General features: G+C 36.1%; 1 protein-coding gene across 1 annotated transcript in view; it reads right to left on the reverse strand.

The window, feature by feature from the left end:
* The window catches only part of ADAMTS19 (ADAM metallopeptidase with thrombospondin type 1 motif 19), a 270,596-nt gene that overhangs the window by 52,401 nt on the left and 192,676 nt on the right, over positions 1-25,519 (reverse strand). Inside the window, exon 16 of the mRNA XM_070374733.1 lies at positions 19,828-19,908. Coding sequence (XP_070230834.1) covers positions 19,828-19,908 — 81 coding nt within the window. The remainder of the gene's footprint in view (positions 1-19,827; positions 19,909-25,519) is intronic.

The raw sequence follows: 25,519 nt of genomic DNA on the forward strand, positions 1-25,519 counted from the left end.
CTCCACTTTGGGAAAATCTATAATCACAGCAAATGCCACAGGAAATTCTCCTTCTCTCCTAAAGCTGCCCACTACCATGCAGTCACATTCATCTTTGTCTCCTCAAAATTTCCATTGAACACTTGATGTCTATAACCTTATTTTGTCCCGTAGTCATTTATTCTTTAACATATTAAGGTTAGAGGTGTCTGTGTTGTCTATGCAATGATTCTATGAACAACGTGAGGGCTAGTACTACATCTTATACATGCTCTGTAACTCCCATGCTACCCAAGAAAAGGGTGTGATGACAGAAAGATCGTTAAATGGCATGTTAACTAACAGCTCAAAATGAGAGTTATGTTCAACACAAAACAATTCAAATATAATGTGTTGGTTTTAAAAACAGAACTCAGGACCTTTTAACATTCCTAGTTTGTGATTTACTGTGTACAAGAATAGACATAAATGCTAGTTCTGACCCATAAACAGCCATCATTTATGCGAATTGTACAGAATAATTTTGTTTACCTATAATTTTTCTCTTTCTCTGTTTTGACTTGATTTGTGCTGCAACTTAAATAAGATCCATAACATGGAAATGAGATGCTATGATAACCATTTAAAATTAAGGATTCCTTCTATTTTTTTTACAAATGATTTTATGTTTTATTTAAGCTTTCAGGCACTCTCATACAATTGAATATCTTTCAAAAACATTTACATGAAGATTCACTGAAAGCTTTTATGTCATAATTCTATGACAATGTTCTGACAAATTAAGCTGGTAAATCTTTTCAAATATTATTTGCACTAATCTCTATTTATTGAACACTTGAGGATTTTTCAACTTTTTTAATATTGTGAATAACACTCAGATAAATACACTATACACTAATTATTTGTATATCTGAATATTTCCCTTGGATAGATTCCCAGCTTTGGAATTTCAGAGTAAAAAAACTGAACATTTAGAGATCTGAAAAAACAATTTCAAATTGATTTTCATAAAATTTGCATAAGTTATGAAAGTGTCCATTTCTGAACACCTCCTTGAAAGCACCTTTTATAATGTTTAATAATGACTAAATATTTGCTTATAAAGTATCAGCTATACAGCAGGGAATATTCAAAATTCTGGGAATCCCCATATGAACGATAGAAATGTGTTCTCTGGCTTCATAGAACTAATCAACTAACTGGCAAACCAGAGATTAATTAAGGCATGCTGCTGCTGCTGCTAAGTCGCTTCAGTCATGTCCGACTCTGTGCGACCCTATAGACAGCCTCCTACCAGGAGGTTCCTCTGTACCAGAATCCTCTGTTCCTGGGATTCTCCAGGCAAGAACACTGGAGTGGGTTGCCATTTCCTTCTCCAATGCATGAAAGTGAAAAGTGAAAGTGAAGTCGCTCAATCGTGTCCGACTCTTAGCGATCTCATGGACTGCAGCCCACCAGGCTCCTCCGTCCATGGGATTTTCCAGGCAAGAGTACTGGAGTGGGGTGCCATTGCCTTCTCCAAATCAAGGAATAAGTAACTATTAATAATTAATTATAATTACACTGAATCTTGTGAGGGAGGAGTCAGGAAAGGCTTGTCTGAAGGATGCCATTTATGAACGACACTAGCCAGGGGAAAAGAGAAGCACAGAAAGAGCGTTCAAAACTGAGGGAACTGCAGGTGCAAAGGTCACCAGCATAGTGTGGTGTGAAACAGGTGACAATGTGCAGATGCCACGTGTCCTAATGTGGATCATGAGCTGATGAGACTGGAGAGTTGGGGACAACCAGACTTTACAGACTGTGTTAATTTTTAGAAGCTCTTTCCTAAGGAAAAAAATATAAAGCTATAAGGTTTTGAACAATATTGTGCAGAAAATGGACTTGCATAGGACACATTTGTATAGAGAAGACAGGATACCACACTAACATAGTATCCCACTGGAAAGTAATAGTGGCTTGACTTAAGACAGTAGAAGTATGAAGAGGAATTCAAGATGAAATGGATAAAATAGGCTGATGATTTGGTTGCCCTGGGTGAAAGGAAGTGTCAGGGCTGATGACAGATTTCTAGTATGAGAAACAGTGGTTATAATAGCACATAGATAGGAGAGACTAGAAAAATAAATGATTGAGGAGAAATATCAGGAGTTGAATTTTGAACAATCTAGATTTCTTTCTTAAAAAAAAATCTCTTTTTTTGCTATTGAGGTTAAAGATGTTTCTCATTTGCTTATTATTTATCTGCCTTTCAAATTTAAAATAATTAAATAAATCATACATTATCTGTTTTTTTCTGGTCAACTAAGAGATTTTCTGGTGTTTATATTTCCATTATTATGAACACTGTATTAATAAAAGTATTAAAATTTTACCTCAATTTCTACCAAATAATACTTTTCCTACATACTACATATAAGGGGTAATATTTTTGATGAAATATTAAGCATACATACTGTTAGATGTATGAAAACTATTTAAGTATTAATTTTACCTTGAATTTTAAATGTGAAAAGGAAATATGTTGCCAGAAAACTCTCAACACCTTGCAAATAGCTTTTACCAGCTACAAATAGACATACTTCTGATAATGCTAGACTGATTAAAAATTAATGATTTTGCCTAAAAGTTAAACTATTTCCTTGTATTTCTCTAAGGTCTATTAAATATTCTGAGAGTCTTTTCAGCCCAAATTTGTACTAACGGCCAGTATAACTTCATTCTTTTTCCTGTCTTTCAATATACATTCAAGGCACTATTATAAAATATATCCTGAAAATCTCTAATAAAAATGCCTTAAAAACTTTTTGTGGTGACTAAAGCATCATATTGAGACTCAACTGGTCTTCTGGAATGCAGCATCCCCTCTTTCCCGAAATGCCACATGATGTACTTGAAAATCCACACAACTTATGACATTAAGAGCAACCCCATAGGCGGATTCAATATTCTGGGTGAGTAGTGTTTCTTGGCTTTTCAATTCATTAGCTTTAAAAATGTGTTTTTTAGAAAATCTATATCTGGCCAAATCTAAATAACTGGTGCTTCATTATCTCTCCCATTGTAAACAACCAGAAAAGCAGACAATATATGAAACGATTGTTTCAACGGACAACAGAGAACAGATTCCCTAAGAGGAGGAGACCAAAGGCAACCTCTAAAATTACTGGACTTCTGCCTGACGATATTTACCAGACTCTAAAGAAAATCAGTCCTGAATATTCATTGGAAGGACTGATGCTGAAGCTGAAGTTCCAATACTTTGGCCATCTGATGCGAAGAACTGACTCATTGGTAAAGATCCTGACGCTGGGAAAGATTGAAGGCAGGAGGAGAAGGGGATGACAGAGGATGAGATGGTTGGGTGGCATCACTGACTCGATGGACATGTGTTTGAGCAAGCTCCAGGAGTTGGTGATGGACAGGGAAGCCTGGCATGCTGCAGTCCGTGGGGTCGCAAAGAGTTGGACATAGAGAGGTAACTCCAGCAGAGCACAGATAACAAGGGCTTCAGCAAGATGAGGACACAAAGAAAGGAGTACAACTGACTAAGGCAGCTGGAATCTGTATTATGGAGTACTGGAGAAGAGGGAGTGGTACAAAGATGAGCTTCAAACTATTTCATACACTGACATGGTGTGAGGGAGGGACATAGCCTAGAGCACCTCATTTATTTACGCTTGCTGTAGAGACCTTTATCCATATTTAACCTGTCACAGTCTTCTATACTCTTATTGGTTGCACTTAACCATCAGCCCTTTCATTTACCAGTTCATATTACTGTTTTAGAGCTCTTAAAAGTCTTTTCCACTTTTGTTTCCTTTGGAGCTTTCCTTAACCTCAAATGTTTACGTAATGGCACGATGGAAAGAAATGGGAGTAAATGGGTACCTGGTAGAGTTTTGAGAGAACATACGGAATATGGGAAGTGGGGGATCTTGTGGTTTGTGTCAAGTGTCTGCTATTTCAAAATTTTCTTTTTGTTTCCTATTACAGAATTTTGACTACCTTCTAACTCTTAAAACGCTATTAACATCAAGAAGCTTTGTATTATACCAAGTACTGGCAACTTAAAGTTCTACAACAGAACTTTTTAGAGCCACTCTAAAATAAGCCTTTCATTTGTTTCGTCCTTCATCTACCAAAAATCTTTGTGGCAGAAACTGTCATTGTAGTTTAAAGGAGAATGATCTCAATTTACTTGCACTATTCTTTCTAAATCTTGTGTTTCTATAAATCCTAAATGTTACATCCTTTAACTGCTGATTGGTGGTTTAGTCGCTAAGTCGTGTCTGACTCTTGCGACCCCAAGGAGTGTAGCCTGCCAGGCTCCTCTGTCCATGTTAACTGCTGATTATTACTGACTACACTCTTAAGTAAGAAGAAAATGCATTTTTTCTAAAAGTTCTAGTATTTTTCAAGAAAACAAATAGAGCCATTAACAAACAAAATGCATTTCCCCCTAAGATGCGGTAATTAGAAAAAACAACCAAAACATAAAATACCATTATTACAAAAAAAAAAAAAAAAAAAATCTGCAAAGGTGTCCCTTTGAGCCTGAAACTAAATACTAAGCTGCAAATAAGTGGAGTGAGATTCCTCAAGGTTGAGAAAAGACTGACTACCTAGGACTTGTAAACTGCACACCTCCTGGAGCTTGTGTAGGGCTGGAAAACATGCATCTTTTGCTATCAGAGTGAAAGATCTTCCTGAACATATAAACTCTTCAGAGGAGAACCTAGGACGGCTGGCAAATTAGAAATGAAGTTGGATGAGTCCTAGAATTAAGGTTCCCTGAAAAGAGAGGATAGGCACAAAAATTTATTTGAAGACATAATGCTCAAAATTTTTCCAAATTTTATATAAACCATTGGCCTACAGATCTGAAAAGTACACTGGAACTGAAATAGGATAAGCATAAAGAAAGTCATACCAAGGCACAACGTATTCAAACTGCGGGAACCCAATGATAGGGAGAACAATCTTAACAGTGGCCAGAAAGGAAACAGGAAAACAATATAGGAGGGGAAAGACGTAAGAATCCCCTGGATACACCGTTGGAACTAATGCAAAGAAACATAATCTTTAAAGTGGGGAAAACCAACAACACAAAATAGTGAACACAGTGAAAATGTATTTCAGATATGAAGGCAAAGTAAACTGTCAGAAAAACAAAACCTGAGAAATATTGCTGCCAGAAGACTTGCTTGACAATAAGTATTAAAGGATGTTCTTCAGGCTGAAAGAACATGGTTCAGATGGAAACGGGTTTCTAAGTGAAGGTATGAAGAATGTTGGTGTTGACACATGTACAAAAATATGAAAATAATTTTTTCACTAATTATTTTTCATATAATTGACTATTTGAAACATAAATGGCTAGATTGTATTTTGGTGCTGAAAGCAAATATAGAAATAAATTGATTATATAAAATGTAGAAATAAAATGTATAATAGCACAAAGAAGGGGAAAGAAGCAAGTAAAGAGAAGTACAGTGTTTTAAGGAACTTGTATTATATGTAAAGTGACACAATATAATCTGAAGGGAGACAATAATAAGTTAAAAATCCATATAGTAAATCCTAAAGCAACAAATGAAAATATAAAACATGAGCTATATGCAGCTAATAAGCAAATAAAGGAGACTAATGGAATACTGAAAAATACTCCAACAAGAAGTCAGATAAAGAGAAAAAATAAATAAAAAGGAATGGAATATACAGAAAAATTCAATACATCCATAATTACATTTAAATGTATTCTGAATATTAGTTAAAGGAGAGAGATTTTCAGGCCACAGAGAAAAAAATGACTGGCTATTCAATTTGCAAGAATGTACTTTTTTGGTAGGTGGAACTACTCTGGTGGCTCAGATAGTAAAGAATCTGCCTGCAATGCAGGAGTCCTGTGTTCAATCCCTGGGTGGGGAAGATCCCCTGGAGAAGGGAATGGCAACCCACTCCAGTATTCATGCCTGGAGAATTCCATGGATAGAGGAGCCTGGTGGTCTACAGTCCATGGGGTCACAAAGAGTTGGACATGACTGAGTGACTAACACTTTAAAAATAAAAGATAGGGAGCTTAAACCTAAAAGGATGGAAAGAAGCACTCAATACTAAAAAAACAGATGTATCATCTATATTAATACTAGATAGCATGGACTTCAGGGCAAGGAATATTCTGAGATCAAAAGAGAATTTTTTAAATGTCATTTAAATATAAATTACTCTAAATGTAAAATATTAAATGACATCTATAACTTATGAAGGCAATTATATAATCCTAAGTGTATCACAGAACATCAAAATGCATGAAGCAAAAACTGACATAAGTGAAAGGAGATACAGAAAAATCCTCAACTTAATCAGAGAGTTCAATAGTTCTTTTTCTTTAGTTGATAAAAGTAGAAAATCAATAAGAACATAGAACACCTGAGACAAAAATAGAACAAATGGAGCCAAATGATATTAGAGAAGAATCAGCAACTGCAGAATATGATTTTTTTCAAATATAAATGAAACATTGACCAATATAGGCCTTAGGCCATGAAATAAGCCTCAGTTGAAATCATACCCAGAACAACTGACCCTTGGAAAACAGGCATGTGAGCTGCGTGGGCCACTTGTATGTGGATTTTTTTCAAGGCTAAATACTTCACTACCACGTGATCGCCATCTCTGCCTCCTCTGTTGGTTGAATTCACAAATGTTGAATTGAACCCAGATAGAGAGAAATGGAATATATGGAGGAAAAGTCTATATGGGAGGTCTGACTATAAATTATACTTGGATTTTTGGCTTTGTGAAGGGGAGGCACCCTCAGCCCCCATGTTGTTCAAGGATCAACTGTAAATTCTCTTTAGACACAGATTTAACTGGAATCAATAACAAAATACCTATTAGAAAATGTACAAATATTTGGAAATAAACAATATATTTACAAATTACCCACGTGTCAAAGGAGAAATCACAATGGTAATTTCAGAATATTTTAAACCAAAAGTAGGACCTATAAAAATTGTGGAATGCAGCTAGAGCAGTGCCTAGACAGAAAAACTGTCATATTAGCAAAGAAGAAAGGACTAAAATCAATTACCTGTTTCTACCTTAAAATGGCATTTACAACAGCAATTTAAACCTAAAATAAGCAAGATGAAAATAAGACCAGAAGTCAATTGAATAGAAAGCAGATTAACAATAGATGCAATTCATAACACTAAAAATTGGTTATCTCAAAAGAGCAAAAATGGACAAAACTCTGATTAAGAAAAAGACAAATTAATATCGGAAATGACAGGATAAATATTGTTATAATACTTACACACACTGTAGTGTAATAAGGATATAATATAAACAAATTCAAGGCAATAAATTTGATAAGTTAAATGTATTAGTTTTCTTCAGACACCAATTAACAAATGTGACACAAGAAAAAAAGAATATCTGGATAGTTATAAACACACACACACACAAAAGAAGTTAGGTTTGGGAATTATAATGCCTTCCCAGAAAGAAAATATCAATGCTCAAATATATAAGGAAAAAAGAATACCAATTTTAATATAATATTTACTATAAAATAGAAGAGCAAGGGCAGACGGTTCTCCAAATTTACTAATAATGCTATTTTTCTTAAGGTAGTTAATAAATACTAACATCTACATACAGTTTCCATTATAACTAACCTATTGGTTAGGAATATTTGTGTTTGTCTCCTATTTTATTTTCTACTGAGTTTTAAAAATTTCGTTTAAAAGTTACATTCGCTTCTTTAAATATAAATTTAGCCAACCTTTGTTAATTCTTATTTTTAAATCCCTCCTTTATATATTTAAAAACATTGCCATAATATTTTTTTGTTTTATGTATATGATACAAATATATATGTCTGATTGTGCTCTCCCTTATTTTTTACTGTGTTCTGCTTATAATGTCTATTTCCTTCTGTGTTTCCTAAACATTTTTTTTTAACTAAAATCGTATTTGTTGAACTTTATAGAATTCTTTTGAGGCCTGGTTTAAAGGTGACTTATCTTCAAAAAGGACTTGCATTTGCACATACCAGCCACCTTGGTAACGTCATTAAAAGAAATGTCTTGAGGATTTTGGACTTCATAGAGTAAACTGGTGCTAGAAATCCATAGGAACATTTACTTTGGTTTACAAATGCTCAGGAAAGTAGCTTTTCTACCTTCACTCAGTGCCAAAGTTACTACAGAGACATTTCTTGATTTTCTCCTTTTATGGTACAAAGGAAACATACATAGGGTGTCTCCTCACACTGAGCTCACACTGAGTTTGTAAATTCTTTGGGGTCCCCCTTTACATAGAGGTCTTGAGTTTCTACTTTGTAAAGATCCTGGGCTTTGTCTTCTGTCCAGTTCCTGTTGGCTCTCAACGTCTAAACTGATCACCAGGATTAAGCGTAAGTGGGGCTTCAGCCTTATACTTTGGCTTCCTGTTCTCATTTGGTTTCTGGCAGGTAAGGGATCCTAACTTCTTTCCAGGTCAGAGGTAACTTTAAAAAGTATTCCTTTTTTCCCCCCCTCATTTTGTACTCTGCTCAACATTTTAAACTGTTTTAGTGAGAATTTTTCCCACAGTTGTTGTGCATTTTCCTGATAGCACACATCTACGAAAACTACAGATCAATTTTCCTCATGAATAATAACACAAAAATCCTCAACAAAACACTAGCTTCTGAACCAAATTCAGGAGCACAAAAAGCATAAAAGGAGGAATTAAAGTTATTTTTGTTTGCAGATGATATATGTAGAAACCACTAAAGATTTTGCAAAAAAACTCATTAGAAGTAATGAATAAATTCAGTAAAGGAGCAGGATATAAAGTCAACACAAAAAGCAGCTGCATTTGCATACACTAATAATGAACAATCCAAAAGGAAGTCAAGAAAAGATTTATCATTACAGTAGCATAGCATCAAAAAGAATTAAATACTTGGGAATTAACTTTACCAAAGAGGTGAATATGTATACAATGAAAACTACAAAACATTTCTGAAAGAAATTAAAGAAGATAAATAAATGAAAACACATCTCAGATTCATAACTTAGAAGACTTAAAAATGTTAAGATGTCAGTATTATCCAAGGTGGCTTACAAATTCAGTGCAATCCCTATCAAAGTTCTGAAGGCTTTTTGTGCAGAAATTTAAAAAAATCTATCGTAAAATTTATAGGGAATCTCGGGAGACCCTGAATAACCAAAACAACCTTGAAAAATAGGAACAAAGCTGGAGACTCACACTTCCTGATTTCAAAACTTACTAGAAAGCTACAGTAATCAAAACCTGTGTTACTGGCATAAAAACAGACATACAAACCAATGGAATAGAACAGAGATCCCAGAATTAAACCTTCACATATATGGCCAAATGCTTTCTACATGGTGCCAAGATCATTCAGTGGAGAAAGGACAGTCTTTCAACCAGCAGTGCTGGGAAAACTGAGTATCCACATGCAGAAAACTGAAGCTGGACTCTAATCCTACATATAAAATTTAACTCAAAATGGATCAAAGTTCTAAATGTCAGACCTAAAACTATAAAAGTCTTACAAGAAAATAAAAGGCAAAAGCTCCACAACATTGAATTTGACAATGATTTCTTGGACACTGCACCAAAAGGACAGAATATAAAAGAAAAACAGACAAACTTCATGAAAATTGAAAACTACATGAAAAGACACTATTAATAGAGTAAAACCCCACAAACTGAAAATCAATCTGATAAAGAGATTCAGATCCAGAATATATATAAATAGAAAAAAATTGATCAAAAACAACAAAAAAATCAAACAGGCTAAATAAAAAATGGGCAAAGACCTGAACAGATATTTCTCCAAAGAAGTTATACAAAGCCAACAAGTGCATGAAAAGATATTCAACATGACTTATTATTAGAGAAATACAAGTCAAATCCCTAATGAGATAACACTTCATAGCTATTAGGATGGCTACTATCAAAATAGAAAACAAGTGTTGGTGAAGATATGAAGAAACTGGAACCCCTGTAACCTGTTGGTAGAAATTGAAAATGGTGTGGTAACTCTGGAAAATGTCACATAGTTCCTAAAAAAATTAAAAATAAAATTAGTCTATGATCCAAGAATTCTACTTCTGGGTATATACTCAAGAGAATGAAAAGCCAGCTCTTTAAGAGACATTCGTATATTCATATTCATAGCAACATTATTCACAATAGCTAAAAATGTGAAAGCAACCCAAGAATACATGAATGAATGAGTAGATAAGCAAAAGGTGTTTTACATATATATATGTGTATATATATACACACATATATACATATATATATATATACACACATTGGAATAATAGCCTTTAAAAAGATGGGAATGTTGACTTATGCTACAGTATAGCTAAATATTGAGGGAATTATGGTAAGGGATATGTCAGTCATAAAAGGACAATTATGGTGTGATTCCATATGTATGAGATATGTAGAGTGGTCAAATTCATGGAGATAGAAAAGCAAGATGGAGGTTACCAGGGAATGGGAAGAGACCAGAATGGGGAGTTACTATTAATGGGTACAGAGTTTCAGGTTTACGAGATTAAGAGTCCTGGAGATGGATGGTGGTAGCTGTACAACATAGTGAATGTACTCAATGCCATCAAACTATACACTTAATATAGGTAAGATGTCAATTTTGTTATATGTGTTTTTTTTATAAAAGGGTTTTAAGGGGAATAAAGATATTCATGTTGGAATCCCTGGAATATATGAATTCTATCTTATACGGCAAATAAATAACACTGCAAATATGATTAAATCAAGGGTCTTCAGATGGGGAGATTTTCCTGGATATTACCATAGTGGGCCTAAAATGCAATCACATGTAGCTTTTTAATAGGAAGGAAGAGTGGAATGCAGAAAAAGAAGAGAAGGCATTGATTTTAGGGAGGTACATATTGAAGTGTTATGGTCAAAGGAAAAGAATGCAGGTAGCAGAGAATCTGGAAGAGATCAGGAATGAATGCCACCCTAGAAACTTCAAAGAGAGCATGGTTTTGCAGACACCTTGATTTTCGGTCCAGTAAGACTGATTATGGCCTCCAGAACTTTGGCAGATTACACTCCTTTCATTTTAAACCACCAAGTTTGTGGTAACAGTCACAACAGTCATAGGACACTGATACATTGACATTTACTATAATGGGAAAACTAAAAAACAGGTTTCTGCACAGATGAAAATAAAGTTTTTGATTTAGACATTATTTCTGAGGTGTACATGAAAATTTGATAATTTACATCAAATAAAAATGTAAAGAATGGAGCCAAATGTGATTCCTGAGAGAGATAGTATAGCAGAGAATACAGCAGGGCCCAGGCTTGAGCCCCACAGCATGGGAACTCTGGGAAATCATGTGGAGACTGAGAATCCAACAAAAGAGGGCATTTGCTGACCTTCTGTTGAGGAGAGACAAAAAAAAAGAAAAAAAGGAAAACTGGAGTAGCAACACTCATATCGGAGAAAATAGACTTTAAAATAAAGGCTGTTACAAGAGATAAATAGGAAACTAGATAACGGTCAAGGGATTAAGAACATACAACTATTGTAAATATATATGCACCCAACACAGGAGCAGCTCAATATATAAGGCAACCATTAACAGTCAAAGCTATGACAAACCTAGACAGCATATTAAAAAGCAGAGACATTTCTTTGCCAACAAAGGTCCGTATAACCAAAGCTATGGTCTTTCCAGTAGTCATGTATATATATGAGAGTTGGGACTATAAAGAAGGCTGAGTGTCAAAGAATTGATGCTTTTGAACTGTGGTATTGGAGAAGACTCTTGAGAGTCCCTTGGACTGCAAGGAGATCAAACCAGCCAATTCTAAAGGACATCAATCCTGAATATTCATTGGAAGGACTGATGCTAAAGCTGAAGCTCCAGTACTTAGGCCACCTGATATGAAGAGCTGACTCATTAGAAAAGAACCTGATGCTGGGAAAGATTGAAGGCAGGAGGAGAAGGTGATGACAGGGGATGAGATGGTTGGATGGCATCACCGACTCAGTGGACATGAGTGTGAGCAAGCTCCAGGAGATGGTGAAGATAGGGAAGCCTGGTGTGCTGCAGTTCATGGGGTCGCAGAGTCGGACACAACTGAGTGACTGAACAACAGTCCTAAAAGGGGAAATTGACGGTAACACAGTAATAGTGGGGGACTTTAACACCTCATTGATATCAATGGACGGATCATCAAGAGAGAAAATCAGTAAGGAAACACAGGCCTTAAATGACAGAATAGACTGAACAGACTTAATTGATACAAAGCAGTCCATCCAAAAGCAGCAAAGCATACGTTCTTCTCACAGGCACATGGAATGTTCTCCAGGATTGACCACTTGTTGGGCTACAAAGCAAGCCTGGGTAAACTTAAGAAAACTGAAATCATCTGAAGCATCTATTTCAACCACAACACTATGAGATAAGGAATAAATTACAAGAAAAAAGTGTAAAACCCACAAATATATGGAGGCTAAATGATATGCTACTAAACAACAATGGGTAACTGAGTAGGCATTCTCTAACACCAGATACAAAAATAAACTCAAGATGGATTAAAGATCTAAATGTAAGACTGGAAACTATAGAACTCATAGAGGAAAATATATGCAGTACACTCTTTGAAATCAATTGCAGCAACATCTTATTGGATTCACCTCCTAGATTAATGAAAAGAGAAACAAAAATAAACAGACCTAATTAAAAAGTGGAAATCATAAAAAAAAAAGACAGCCCACAGAATGGGAGAAAATATTTGCAAATGGTGTGACTTACAAAGGATTAATTTCCAAATCATGCCAACAGTTCATGTTACTCAATATAAGAAAACAGTCAAAATATGGGCATAAGATCTAAATAGACATTTCTTCAGAGAAGACAAATAGATGGCCAGAAAACAAATGAAAAGATGTTCAAAATCATTATATGCAGAGTACATCATGAGAAACGCTGGACTGGAAGAAACACAAGCTGGAATCAAGATTGCCGGGAGAAATATCAATAACCTCAGATATGCAGATGACACCACCCTTATGGCAGAAAGTGAAGAGGAACTAAAAAGCCTCTGATGAAGGTGAAAGTGGAGAGTGAAAAAGTTGGCTTAAAGCTCAACATTCAGAAAATGAAGATCATGGCATCTGGTCCCATCACTTCATGGGAAATAGATGGGGAAACAGTAGAAACAGTGTCAGACTTTATTTTTCTAGGCTCCAAAATCACTGCAGATGGTGACTGCAGCCATGAAATTAAAAGACACTTACTCCTTGGAAGGAAAGTTAAGACCAACCTAGATAGCATATTCAAAAGCAGAGACATTACTTTGCCAACAAAGGTTCGTCTAGTCAAGGCTATGGTTTTTCCTGTGGTCATGTATGGATGTGAGAGTTGGACTGTGAAGAAGGCTGAGCACTGAAGAATTGATGCTTTTGAACTGTGGTGTTGGAGAAGACTCTTGAGAGTCCCTTGGACTGCAAGGAGATCCAACCAGTCCATTCTGAAGGAGATCAGCCCTGGGATTTCTTTGGAAGGAATGATGCTAAAGCTGAAACTCCAGTACTTTGACCGCCTCATGCGAAGAGTTGACTCATTGGAAAAGACTCTGATGCTGGGAGGGATTGGGGGCAGGAGGAGAAGGGGACGACAGAGGATGAGATGGCTGGATGGCATCACTGACTCGATGGACATGAGTCTCAGTGAACTCCGGGAGCTGGTGTTGGACAGGGAGGCCTGGCGTGCTGCGATTCATGGGGTCGCAGAGTCAGACACGACTGAGCGACTGATCTGATCTGATCTGAATATTGTCACCCTGTTTATTTAACTTATATGCAAAATCATTATTAGAGAAATGCAAATCAAAACTATAGTTAGTTATCACCTCACATCAGTCAAAATGGCCATCATCAAAAAGTCTACGAACGGTAAGTGCTGGAGAAGGTGTACAGAAAAGGGAGCGCTTTTACATTTTTGGTGGGAATGTAAACTGGTATATCCACTATGGAGAACAGTCTGGAGGTTTCTTAAAAACTAAAAACAGAGCTACCATATGATCCTGCAATCCCATTTGTGAGCATGTATCTGGAGAAAACCAGAATTTGAAAAGAAACATTCACCCTAACATTCACTGCAGCACTATTTATCATAGCCAAGAGATGGAAGCAGCATAAAAGTGCACTGACAGGTGAATGATTAAAGATGATGTGGTACATGTATACAGTGGAATATTACTCAGTCATAAAAAATAGTGAAATAATGCTATTTGCAGCAACACAGATGGACCTAGAGATTATCATACTCAATGAAGTATGTCAGACAAAGACAAATATGATGTGATATCACTTATATGTGGAATCTAAAAAAGTGATACAAATAAATTTATTTAGAAAACAGGAACAGACTCACAGACTTAGAAAACAAATTTACAGTTACCAAAGGGAAAAGGTGGAAGGGAAGTATAAATTAGGAGGTTGCTATTAACACAAACACTATTATATAAAATACATAATCAGTAAGTACCTACTGTATAGCATAGGGACCTCTACTCAATATTCTATAATAAGTGAAAGTGAGGATAAGTCGCTCAGTCGTGTCCGACTCTTTGCGACCCCATGGACTGTAGCCTACCAGGCTCCTTAGTCCATGGAATTTTCCAGGCAAGAATACTGGAGTGGGTTGCCATTTCCTTCTCCAGAGGATCTTCCCAACCCAAGGATTGAACCTGGGTCTCCCACATTGCAGGCAGACGCTTTACTGTCTGAGCCACCAGGGAAGCCTCCATTCTGTAAACTTAAATGGAAAAGAAATCTGAAAAAGGTGAAATATGACTTTTTCACTTTGCTGTACCCCTGAAACTTATACAACATTGTAAATCAACTATGTGCTGTGCGTGTTGTGCTAAGTAGCTTCAGCCATGTCTCTTTGTGACCCTATGAACCAGAGCTTGCCAGGCTCCTCTGTCCATGGGATACTCCAGGCAAGAATATTGCAGTGGGCTGCCATGCCCTTCTCCAGGAGATCTTACCAATCCAAGTATTGAACTTGCGTCTCTTACATCTCCTGCATCGGTAGGCAGGTTCTTTACCACCACCTGGGAAGCCCTACTCCAATATAAGCTAAAAATATAATAATTTGAAAAAAGATAATATAAATATGATGTTTAAATTCTGGAAGAATAGCCTTTTGCCAGACGGGTAATATTAGGTGTCAGTGAATGCCAAGACGATAAAAGAGAATTTTACATGACTTAATTAGCTTGAAATATTAATTTATAAGCAATATATATTTTGACAATATACTATTTTCTTTCATATATTTAAAAATTATTAATTGGCCTAAGTAAAATAGCTGATACAATTTTTTCCAGAAGCAATACTTAAAAAATTTAGAAATATTTTCTCAAGCTCCCAATGAAATAAAACCAGAAATGAAAAAAAAAGTTACAATCAACACCACAAAATACAGAGGATTATAAGAGATTAGTATGAATAATTGTATACAAAAAACTGGATAACCTATAAATAATGAATAAATTCCTAGAAATATCCAATGTCCCAAGACTGAATCGGGAAGAAACAGAGAGTATGAAAGACCAATTCTCAGTAATAAAATTGATTCATTAATCAGAAAATTTCCAATAAACAAAACTCAAGGTCCGGATAGCTCCACAGGTAAATTCACCTAATATTTAAAGAAGAGTTTACACTTATCCTTCTCAAACTATTACCCAAAATTTAAGAGGAAGGAACACTTCAAAATCCATTCCATGAGGCAAGTATCACCCTGATACCAAAATTAGACAAAGACAACACAGGAAAAGAAAATTACAGGTCAATATTCCTGATGAACATAGATCCAAAAATCTTCAAAAAAAAAAAGACTAGAAAATAAAATTCAACAATACATTGAAAGGATCACTACATCATGATTAAGTTAGGTCCATCTCAAAGGTGAAAGGGTAGTGCAATATCCACAAATCAATATTTACCTGATACACCAGGTAAATAAAGTGAACAATTAAAAAAAAAAAAGGTCATCTCAAAAGATGCAGAAAAAGATTTTGACAAAATCAACAATTATTTAGAATATAAAAGCTTTTAACGATGTGGAAAGAGAAGACATATACCTCGATATTTAATAAGGCCAGATATGACAAAAGCACAGGCAACATCTTACTCAATGGTCAAAAGGTGAAAGCATTTCCTCTAAAATCAGGAACAGGATAAAGATACGTACTCTCACCATGTTCATTCAACATAGTATGGGAAGTTCTAGCCACCATAGTCAGACAAGAAAAACAATCCAAACTGGAAGAAAGAAGTGAAACTATCAGTCTTTGCATATGACATGATCCTATATGCAAAAAATCCTAAAGATGCCACCAAAATACTATTAGAACTAATACATGAATTCAGAAAAGTAGCAGGATACAAAATCAATATACAGAGATCGGTTGCACTTCTAAATACCAGTAATGAATCATCAGAAAAGGAAAATAAGAGAACAATCCCATTTATAATTACATCAAAAAGAATAAAATATTTAAGAGTAAATCTAACTAAGAAGGTACAAGACTTGTATTGGAAGACTATATGGCATTAATGAAAGAAACTGAAGACAACAAAAGGAGATGGAAAGATAGACTGAACTCATAAGCTGGAAGAATTTTTATTGTTAAAATGACCATACCACGTAAGGCAAATCTACAAATTTACTGCAAGACTTGTCAAAATACTGCTTGCACTTTCCAGAGAATTTGGATAAATAATTCTAAAATTTATTTGGAAACAAAAAAACCCTGAATAGCCAAAGCAATCTTGAAAGAGAGGAATAAAGCTGTAGGTAACACACATACCCTCATTTTAAATGATACTACAAAGCAGCAGTAATTAAAAGAGTCTGGTACCAAACATGGAGAAAGACAGACATTGATCAGTAGAACAGAACTGTTGCTGCTGCTAAGTCACTTCAGTCGTGTCCGACTCTGTGTGACCCCATAGACGGCAGCCCACCAGGCTCCCCCGTCCCTGGGATTCTCCAGGCAAGAACACTGGAGTGGGTTGCCATTTCCTTCTCCAATGCATGAAAGTGAAAAGTGAAAGTGAAGTCGCTCAGTCGTGTCCGACCCTCGGCGACCCCATGGACTACAGCCTTCCAGGCTCCTCCATCCATGGGATTTTCCAGGCAAGAGTACTGGAGTGGGGTGCCATTGCCTTCTCCGAGAACAGAACAGAAAGACCAAAAATAAATTAATGTTTTTATGGTTAATTAACCTATGACAAAGGAGACAAGAATATACATTGAGGAAGGACAGCTCTTCTACAAATGGTGTTGGGAAAACTGGACAACCACATGCGAAAGAACCAAACTGAACTACTTTCCCACATCGTATACAGAAATAAACTCAAAATGGATCCAAGTGTTAAATTTAAGACCTGAAGCCACAAAATTCCTAGAAGAAAGCATAGGTAGTATGCCCTTTGACAGCAGTTTTAGCAATTTTTTTTTTTTTTTGAGGGGTGGGGGGGATTTGTCTACTCAGGCAAGGCAAACAAAAGCAAAAATAACCAAATGGGGATATGTCAAACTAAAAATGTGCCAACAAAGGAAAAGGCAGCTTACTGAATGGGAGAAGATATTTGCAAACAATATATCCTGTAAGAAGTTAATATCCAAAATGTACAAAGTACTCATACAATCAACATCAAAAATCCCTAAACAATCCAGTTAAAAAGTGGGCAGAGGCTCTGAAGAGAAATATTTTTCAAAGACATTCTGATGCTCAACAGGTACATAAAAAGATGCTCAGAATTACTAATCATCAGGAGAAGGAAAATCAAAACCATGGTGAGATATCACCTCACATCTGTCAGAATGGTTATCATCAAAAAGACAAAAACAAGTGTTGGCAGGATGTGGAAAAAAGAAAATCCTCTTATACTGTTGGTGGGAGTGTAATTGGTGTGGTCACTATGGAAGGCAGTAGGGAGATTCCTTAGAAAGTTAAACACAGAACTTCCATATGATCCAGCAATTTTGCTCCTAGGTATTAACTCAAAGAAAATAACAGTATTAATTCCAAAAGAGATAAGCACCCTGATGGTCAGTGTGGCATTATTTACAATGGTCAAGATATAGAAGTGTTCATTCGTCTGTGTCCAATGATAGATGAATAGATAAAGAAGATAGAACCTGTCATTTGTTAACAGGTTTTAGTTTGACATAGTCCCATTTGGTTATTTTTGCTTTTGTTTGCCTTGCCTAGGTAGACAAATCAAAAACAAACAAAAAATATATTGTTAAGACTGCTGTCAAAGAACTACTATCTATGTTTTCTTCTTGGAATTTTATGGTTTCAGGTCTTAAATTTAAAACTTTAATCCATTTTGAGTTTATTTCTGAATATGGTGTGGGAAAGTATTTCAGTGTGGTTTATATACACAATGGACTATTAATCATCCAAAAGAAAAATAAATCTTGCCATTTGCAACAAATATTTAGACCTAGAGGATACTATGGTAAATGAAATAAGTCAGACAAAGAAAGACAAATACTGTACGATCTCACATACATGCGGAATTTTAAAAATGAAAACAAGCAAACAAAATACAAAGAAACTCTTAGATACGGAGAACAAAGGGGTGACTGCCAGAGGGAGGGGGTAGTGGGTACATGAAATAGATGAAAGGTATTAAGAGATAAAAAGCTCCAGTGATGAAATAAGCAATGTAGGTCTTATAATATATAGTATAAGGAACGTGATCAATAACATTGTAATAACTTTGGGGACAGATGGTTACTAGACTTATCGTGGTGACCATTTCATAATGTATGCATATGTCAGCACTATGCAGTACACCTGAAACTATCAAAATATCATAAGCCAACTTTTCTATTTCACAATTAAAAACAAAAAACTTTCTTCATAGATGCATACACCTGAAGTGAGGCAAAAGAGAGCACAGTTAGTTCAGTCGCTCAGTTGTGTCCGACTCTTTGTGACCGCATGGACTGTAGCACGCCAGGCCTCCCTGTCTACCACCAATTCCCGGAGTCCACCCAAACTCATGTCCATCGAGTCGGTGATGCCATCCAGCCATCTCATCCTCTGTCATCCCCTTCTCCTCCTGCCTCTAATCCTTCCCAGCATCAGGGTCTTTTCCAATGAGTCAACTCTTCGCATCAGGTGGCCAAAATATTGGAGTTTCAGCTTCAACATCAGTCCTTCCAAAGAACACCCAGGATTGATCTCCTTTAGGATGGACTGGTTGGATCTCCTTGCATTCCAAGGGACTCACTGTCTTCCATTAAAAGAGCAAGTCCTCTTAGTACATAGAAGTTTTTTTTTAAGAATCCCACAAGATTTCCAAATTATAGAGCAATCAGCAAATACACACATACACACATACACACACATCTATGTATACATTTGCACATGCAACAAACATGGATATGTGTATATTTATGTGTATGCACATGTGAAATATATTTGTGGATATGAAACAAAACATATCCAAATCCTCCAATGAGTATTTGTTCCTTAATGTGGATTAACATGAAGAAGTAATTAATAACTCCCCCCTGCCTCTGCTACCAAAAAAAACATAGTCAACCACGTTGCTTTTGCTCCAGGGAAGTCTCTGGGAGGGAAGGAAAAAAATTCCTACTTGACAAGAGGTGCTTCCTGGGAAATTCATATATGTAACTAGAAACACACTGACGTTCTGGTCATCACAGAACTCTCAGGGCAAGACAGCTAAGCTTGAACTTGGATGGGCTCTGTGTCTTTAACACAGGTTACCTAAATAGCTGTGTGCTGGCTTTTCTTCCACAACTTTGATTCTTCTTGCTCCAGCAGGTATCACCAGCACTTCTACATAACCTGTAAAAGTCAATAAAACATGAAATACATCTTGAGTTTCTTCTAATTCTTTTTTCTTCACTGACTTTCCCTATTTTCTTTTGGTTTTGGCTTTTGATGTGTTATTTCAATACCTATATAAAGAAAAAAATTATCTATAAAAGCTGTCATAAATTCAAGTTGAGAAGTTTTTTGGAGCAACACTGAGAATACAAAACTATCATGAGCAAATGGGTGACTGTATTCTATGTTAAAAAGCTTCCCAACAGCTTATGAATTATAAGGTGAGAAAAAGCACAATGGGTAGCTTGGTTAGAAACACAGTGAATCCTGGAACAGAGCAAATTATCTTAAGTTCTGCTCATGGAACTCCTGTAAATCAGAAAGTGTAGGCAGGAGGAAACATAGCTGGAGAGCATACAGATGGTGGATGTGTGTTCCTGAAATAGTTGAGTATTGGACAAGAAAGACCAAGCCTTCCCTGGGAGATGAACAAAGGGTTTTGAAACTTGAGCTGGAGACAAGTAAGATAATAAGATAATTAATAAAATAATAAGTAAGGCCACATCAGACAATCTGATGTCACCCTGAAAGGGATCAGATGGCTAGGAGCAAGATACAATTAGGTATATTTTAGGAAATACAGTTTAGCAGTGGTTAGGAATGTAATGCCTGAAGTGAAACAAGAGGGTAAGATAAAGTTGGATAGAAGAAAAAGTACACACAAAAAGTCAAAATCAAGACTTCATTTTCTCAGTATTTCTGTATAGCCACACATAGTTCTAATAAAAATCTAATTTTCAAAGCTATTGATAAAAAGGTATAATAGCTAATCCTAGAGTTGTCTCCTATTGATTAATTATTCAAATTCCTGAAACTGTTGACAATTATTTGCTGTTTATCAAAAGGTAGCAGACACCCCACCTGGTGGCAGTGCCTGGGACTAGAGGTGTGTGCTTTTCAAATCAGCATTTCCAATAGAGAATAAATTTTCAGTAACACTAAATCATACAAGTACTTCCATTTTGTTACATGAACGCAGTATGCAGCAATGAAAATAGAAACGAACACTTACTTCCTATTTGCATACAGAAATGAGGTAACATGATTTCTGTACTCAGTGAGTTTAGAATCGAATTGGAAAGAGACAAATATCTTACATAAAAATGAGTTAAATAAAGCTTCCAAAATTAAGCTTAGAAGATCATATTCAAAATAAAATGGCTAATTTTCCAATGAAGAATGTAAATTAAAGTTGTTTAAACCATCCCCCTTATCTGATGACATCACCAGTCAGAAGTTTTGCTGCTATTTTAACTCAGAAGTGGGATTTCCGCCCCCCCCACCCCCAACTTTAAGTGGTTTGGCACCCCACTGCAGTACTTTTGCCTGGAGCATCCCATAGACGGAGGAGCCTGGTGGGCTGCAGTCCATGGGGTCGCTGGAGTTGGACACGACTAAGCGACTTCACTTTCACTTTTCACTTTCATGCATTGGAGAAGGAAATGGCAACCCACTCCAGTGTTCTTGCCTGGAGAATCCCAGGGACGGGGAAGCCTTGTGGGCTGCCATCTATGGGGTCACACAGAGTCGGACACGACTGAAGTGACTTAGCAGCATACATTACTGATGTTCAAGTAACACTGGCACCAGTAGGAATCACAATGTTTCAGAAAAGAGAACATTTCATATAGTCAAGGAAAGCTTCATAAAGAAGCAAAAAGATTAACTGTCTTTGAAGAATGGATAGGATTTGGATATACAAGTGACCCTTAAACAAAACAATGCGTGAGTTAAGAGTGCTGATCTGCCCTGTAGTAAAAAATCTGAGTATAATAAGTAGTGGACCCTCTGTATACGTGGTTCCTTTTTATCTATGGTTCTACATCTGAAGACTTAAAAACTGCAGATTGTGTGTACTGTAGTATTTACTATAAAAAAAAATCCATATATAAGTGGACCCATGCCATTATTTGAGAGTTAACTGTATATAAAAAAGAGTGAGTTCACCATATATAGAGAAAAGTAACATGGTAAGTGGTATTTTTTGTACCACACAAAATAACTGACAGAATGAGAAGATGTAAGAAGATGGCTATATTAAGAGAATTTAAATGCATGCCCAGGACGCTGAATTTACCACTTGAAGCTACTGAACATTCTACAGCAAGGGATGTAATCAGATACTGGTTTGGAGAGGTTTTATCTGATAGTTTGGAAGAGCCTCAGTGATACAGCTGTGGAAAGCAGTATCAGGAGGCCAATGTAAAAATCCAGGAGTGCTAGAGGCTAAGGAGGAAAATCTAGAAGGCATTGTAAAGGGAAAAAAAACTCTGAGTTTGAGAACCAACAGAAAGTGAGGACATGACACAATCTTTTATTATTACTTATGTGAGAATGCAGTCATCATTTATAAAAACATGAAAGTCAAGTTTGGGTAATAATCTGACAAGTTTTGCAGTTTGTACTCAGCAAACCAGTATAATACACTAATAAAAAATATCCAGTAAGAACTCTGGGAATCTGGAACTCCAGGGTAAGGTCAGGCTTTCCTCACCTCTGTGAGGCAGTAATTGAAGCCACAGGAGTAAATGGAGAAAACTGAGAGATGGAAGTCAAAGACTTAACCTTGGTGACAGTTATGGGTTTTTAATAGAAAGATTGAAAAAAAAAAAAAAAAGAAAGAATACAGGAAGGAATAATCCCAAGAAAGTAGAAATCTGGCTATTTTGGTATAGTGGGATCTTATAGATTAGAACATTTTAAGAAGAGTACTGGTACAAAAATCTGCACAGACATCAAAGAGAAAGGTGACTAAGGGGAGTCCACCGGATGTCACAAACAAGAGGTAACCATTCATCTCTGAGCAAATTAGGTGTTTGAAGAAGATAAATTTCAGGATTGTTAAAAATGAAGAGTAGATACAGAAAAGTAGAGGCAGTAACTGTAAATTCCTGTTTGAGTTTAGCAGTAAACCCAGAGATATGTTGTATTTTAGGACAACAGTTATATCCAGAGCAATTCTCTGTTATTCAATAGAAACAGCTTGGAGGAGAGGTGAGTTAGATTGCGTTTAAAGAAGAAAGAAAGGAAGGAAAATATTAAGCAAAGACATTTGATAAAGGATAGCTAAAGTCTGGGGTCTCAATATTTTTGAGTAAATAAGTCTCACAATTGAGACTGCATATTTTTAAAAGATGTGGACATACGAGTGGCTATAATTGAGCTCAGAAGCTGAAATAAAGACTATGATGTCAAGGTCATAAACTTGATCCTCACATTGGACAGTTTGCATCGTATATACATAGGAACATCCTCTTTTACAACCAGAGATCCCATTCTTAATTGGCCATCTTAAAATGCCCAAGGTAATCATTATCTCCATGGTAGTAACAATGATAAATGCTATATTTTGAACAATTGCTATGTGCTAGTCACAACTGTAGATAGTTGATATAAATTATTTCATTCAGCCATAATGATATCATCCAAGGTAGATATTTAATAGATTGGAAAATAAAGGTAGAGAAAAAGAAAAACTTGCCTTTTTCAAGACTGCTTTGTCAGTAATTAGCCGATGCAAGCTTCGAACTCAAATCTGTCTGATTACAGCTAGAGCCCACTACTACTATTTCACAGAGTAGAATACATGACACTATGACTCTCTTATTGCTGTGGCAAACATACAAATAAAAAGTCTAAGAGCATGCATTTCTTGTTCTGGATTAGTGTCGTCATCTCTCGTACTAAGAATAACAGATTCTATGCCCACCCTCTTCTAAACGTATATTGATAACTATATAGTTCCACAAGTGGCCAAATATACAATTTACCTTTAAAAATCCCTTAACAAATCAACCCCTGTCCAGGCAAATTAAAATGAAATACGTGATATATGTGCTAAGGAACAAAAATTCCCTTAAGTTGATTTTCTAGTTTGAACAAAAATGATTTAGCAAACTCTAAATAGAGCACAGGGACTGAAAACACCCACATGTGTCTGCGCATGTGTTACTCATACAATATATACAGTGTGTATGGCCAACTGGACCAAAATAGGGCTGCAGTTCCTTCAAGAAATTCTAGGGAGTCCATAAACTATAAGGATAAAATTGTCTCAAGAGAAATGAATACAGCATTCCTAAAGTCACAAGTAGATGAAGTCCACAGCATAATTAAAGATTCATACAGATTTTTGTTTTTTAAAGTTCTTAATGATGTAGTGTTTCATTATTCATTACACTAATAAATGTTAATGAATCACACACTATGTTGGTCATTAGGACTAGGGTATTGAACAAAAAATAGCCATGATATTTTTCCTCACTGATCTTTAAAGTATAGTAGGAAAGCAAAGATCAAAGAGTGTAAAACAAAATTACCTTACAACTCAACTCTGTGGATACCAGTAGGGTATCCATACAGAGAGATAGGATGTGGAGGCTGTTCATGCAACACTTCATTGAAGAAGTGACATCTGTACTGAGACCTGAATGCTAAACGATGCTTGGTCCTTGGAAGAAAAGCTATGACAAAACTAAATAGCTTATTAAAAAGCAGAGATATCACTTTGCCAACAAAGGTCTGTACAGTCAAAGCTATGGTTTTTCCAGTATTCATGTACAGATGTGAGAGTACCATAAAGAAGGCTGAGCACCAAAGAAGTGATGCTTTTGAATTGTAGTGCTGGAAAAGACTCTTGAGAGTTCCTTGGAAAGCAAGGAGATCATACCAGTCAATCCTAAAGGAAATCAACCCTGAATATTCATTCATTGGGAAGACTGATGCTGAAGTGCCAATACTTTGGCCCCCTGATGTGAAAAGCGGACTCATTTATTGGAAAAGACTCTGATGCTGGGAAAGATTGAGAGCTAGAGGAAAAGGGAGTGACAGAGGATGAGATGGTCGGGTGGCGTCACTGACTCAATAGACATGAGTTTGAGCGAACTCAGGAACATAGTGAAGGACAAGGAAGCCTGGCATGCTGCAGTTCATGAGGTCGCAAAGAGTCAGACACGACTTAGCGACTGAAAAACAAAACCAGGCGAAGCTAACAGAACAATATTTTTAAATGCAAGGTGCTAGAGAGAGCATGGTCAGCTTGAGCACCTCTAGCAAATCTATTGGTTGCAGCTTAGAGTAGGAAAGTGACCTCGGCAGAGTTGATACCAGAAAGACAAGTAGGAACAACACCACACAAAGTCTTATGGTTCAAGTTTAGAATTTTAGTTTCTTCCATGAACAGTGTTAAACTAGCAGAGAACTACAAGCACAACAGATTGTTGTAAGGAAATAACAGTATTAGTCTCTGATATTCCCAGTATTGTAGGCACTTTAGACATCTTCCAAATATCAGAGGCTGTTAATATAATTTAGAAACTAATAAAACATAAGTAGAAATTAAAAGTGCAATAAAAACAAAGGAGATTTAAAGTAGAAATTGGGGAGGTGGGGAGGAATGTATTCATCTAACTGTAGTCAGAAGGAACAACATTACTGGTTTTTAACTGCAATTTCTATTATCTAAGTTTAGTTGAAAAATTAAGTGTTATTATTACTAAACAAAAGCTACCAGTGCTGAATGTGCATCAGTATTCCTCGGTGAACTGTCTCTGTGCAGGTAAACAATTAT

The sequence above is a fragment of the Bos mutus genome, chromosome 7 (genome assembly GCF_027580195.1).
Source record: "Bos mutus isolate GX-2022 chromosome 7, NWIPB_WYAK_1.1, whole genome shotgun sequence".
In the NCBI taxonomy this organism is placed as follows: domain Eukaryota; kingdom Metazoa; phylum Chordata; class Mammalia; order Artiodactyla; family Bovidae; genus Bos; species Bos mutus.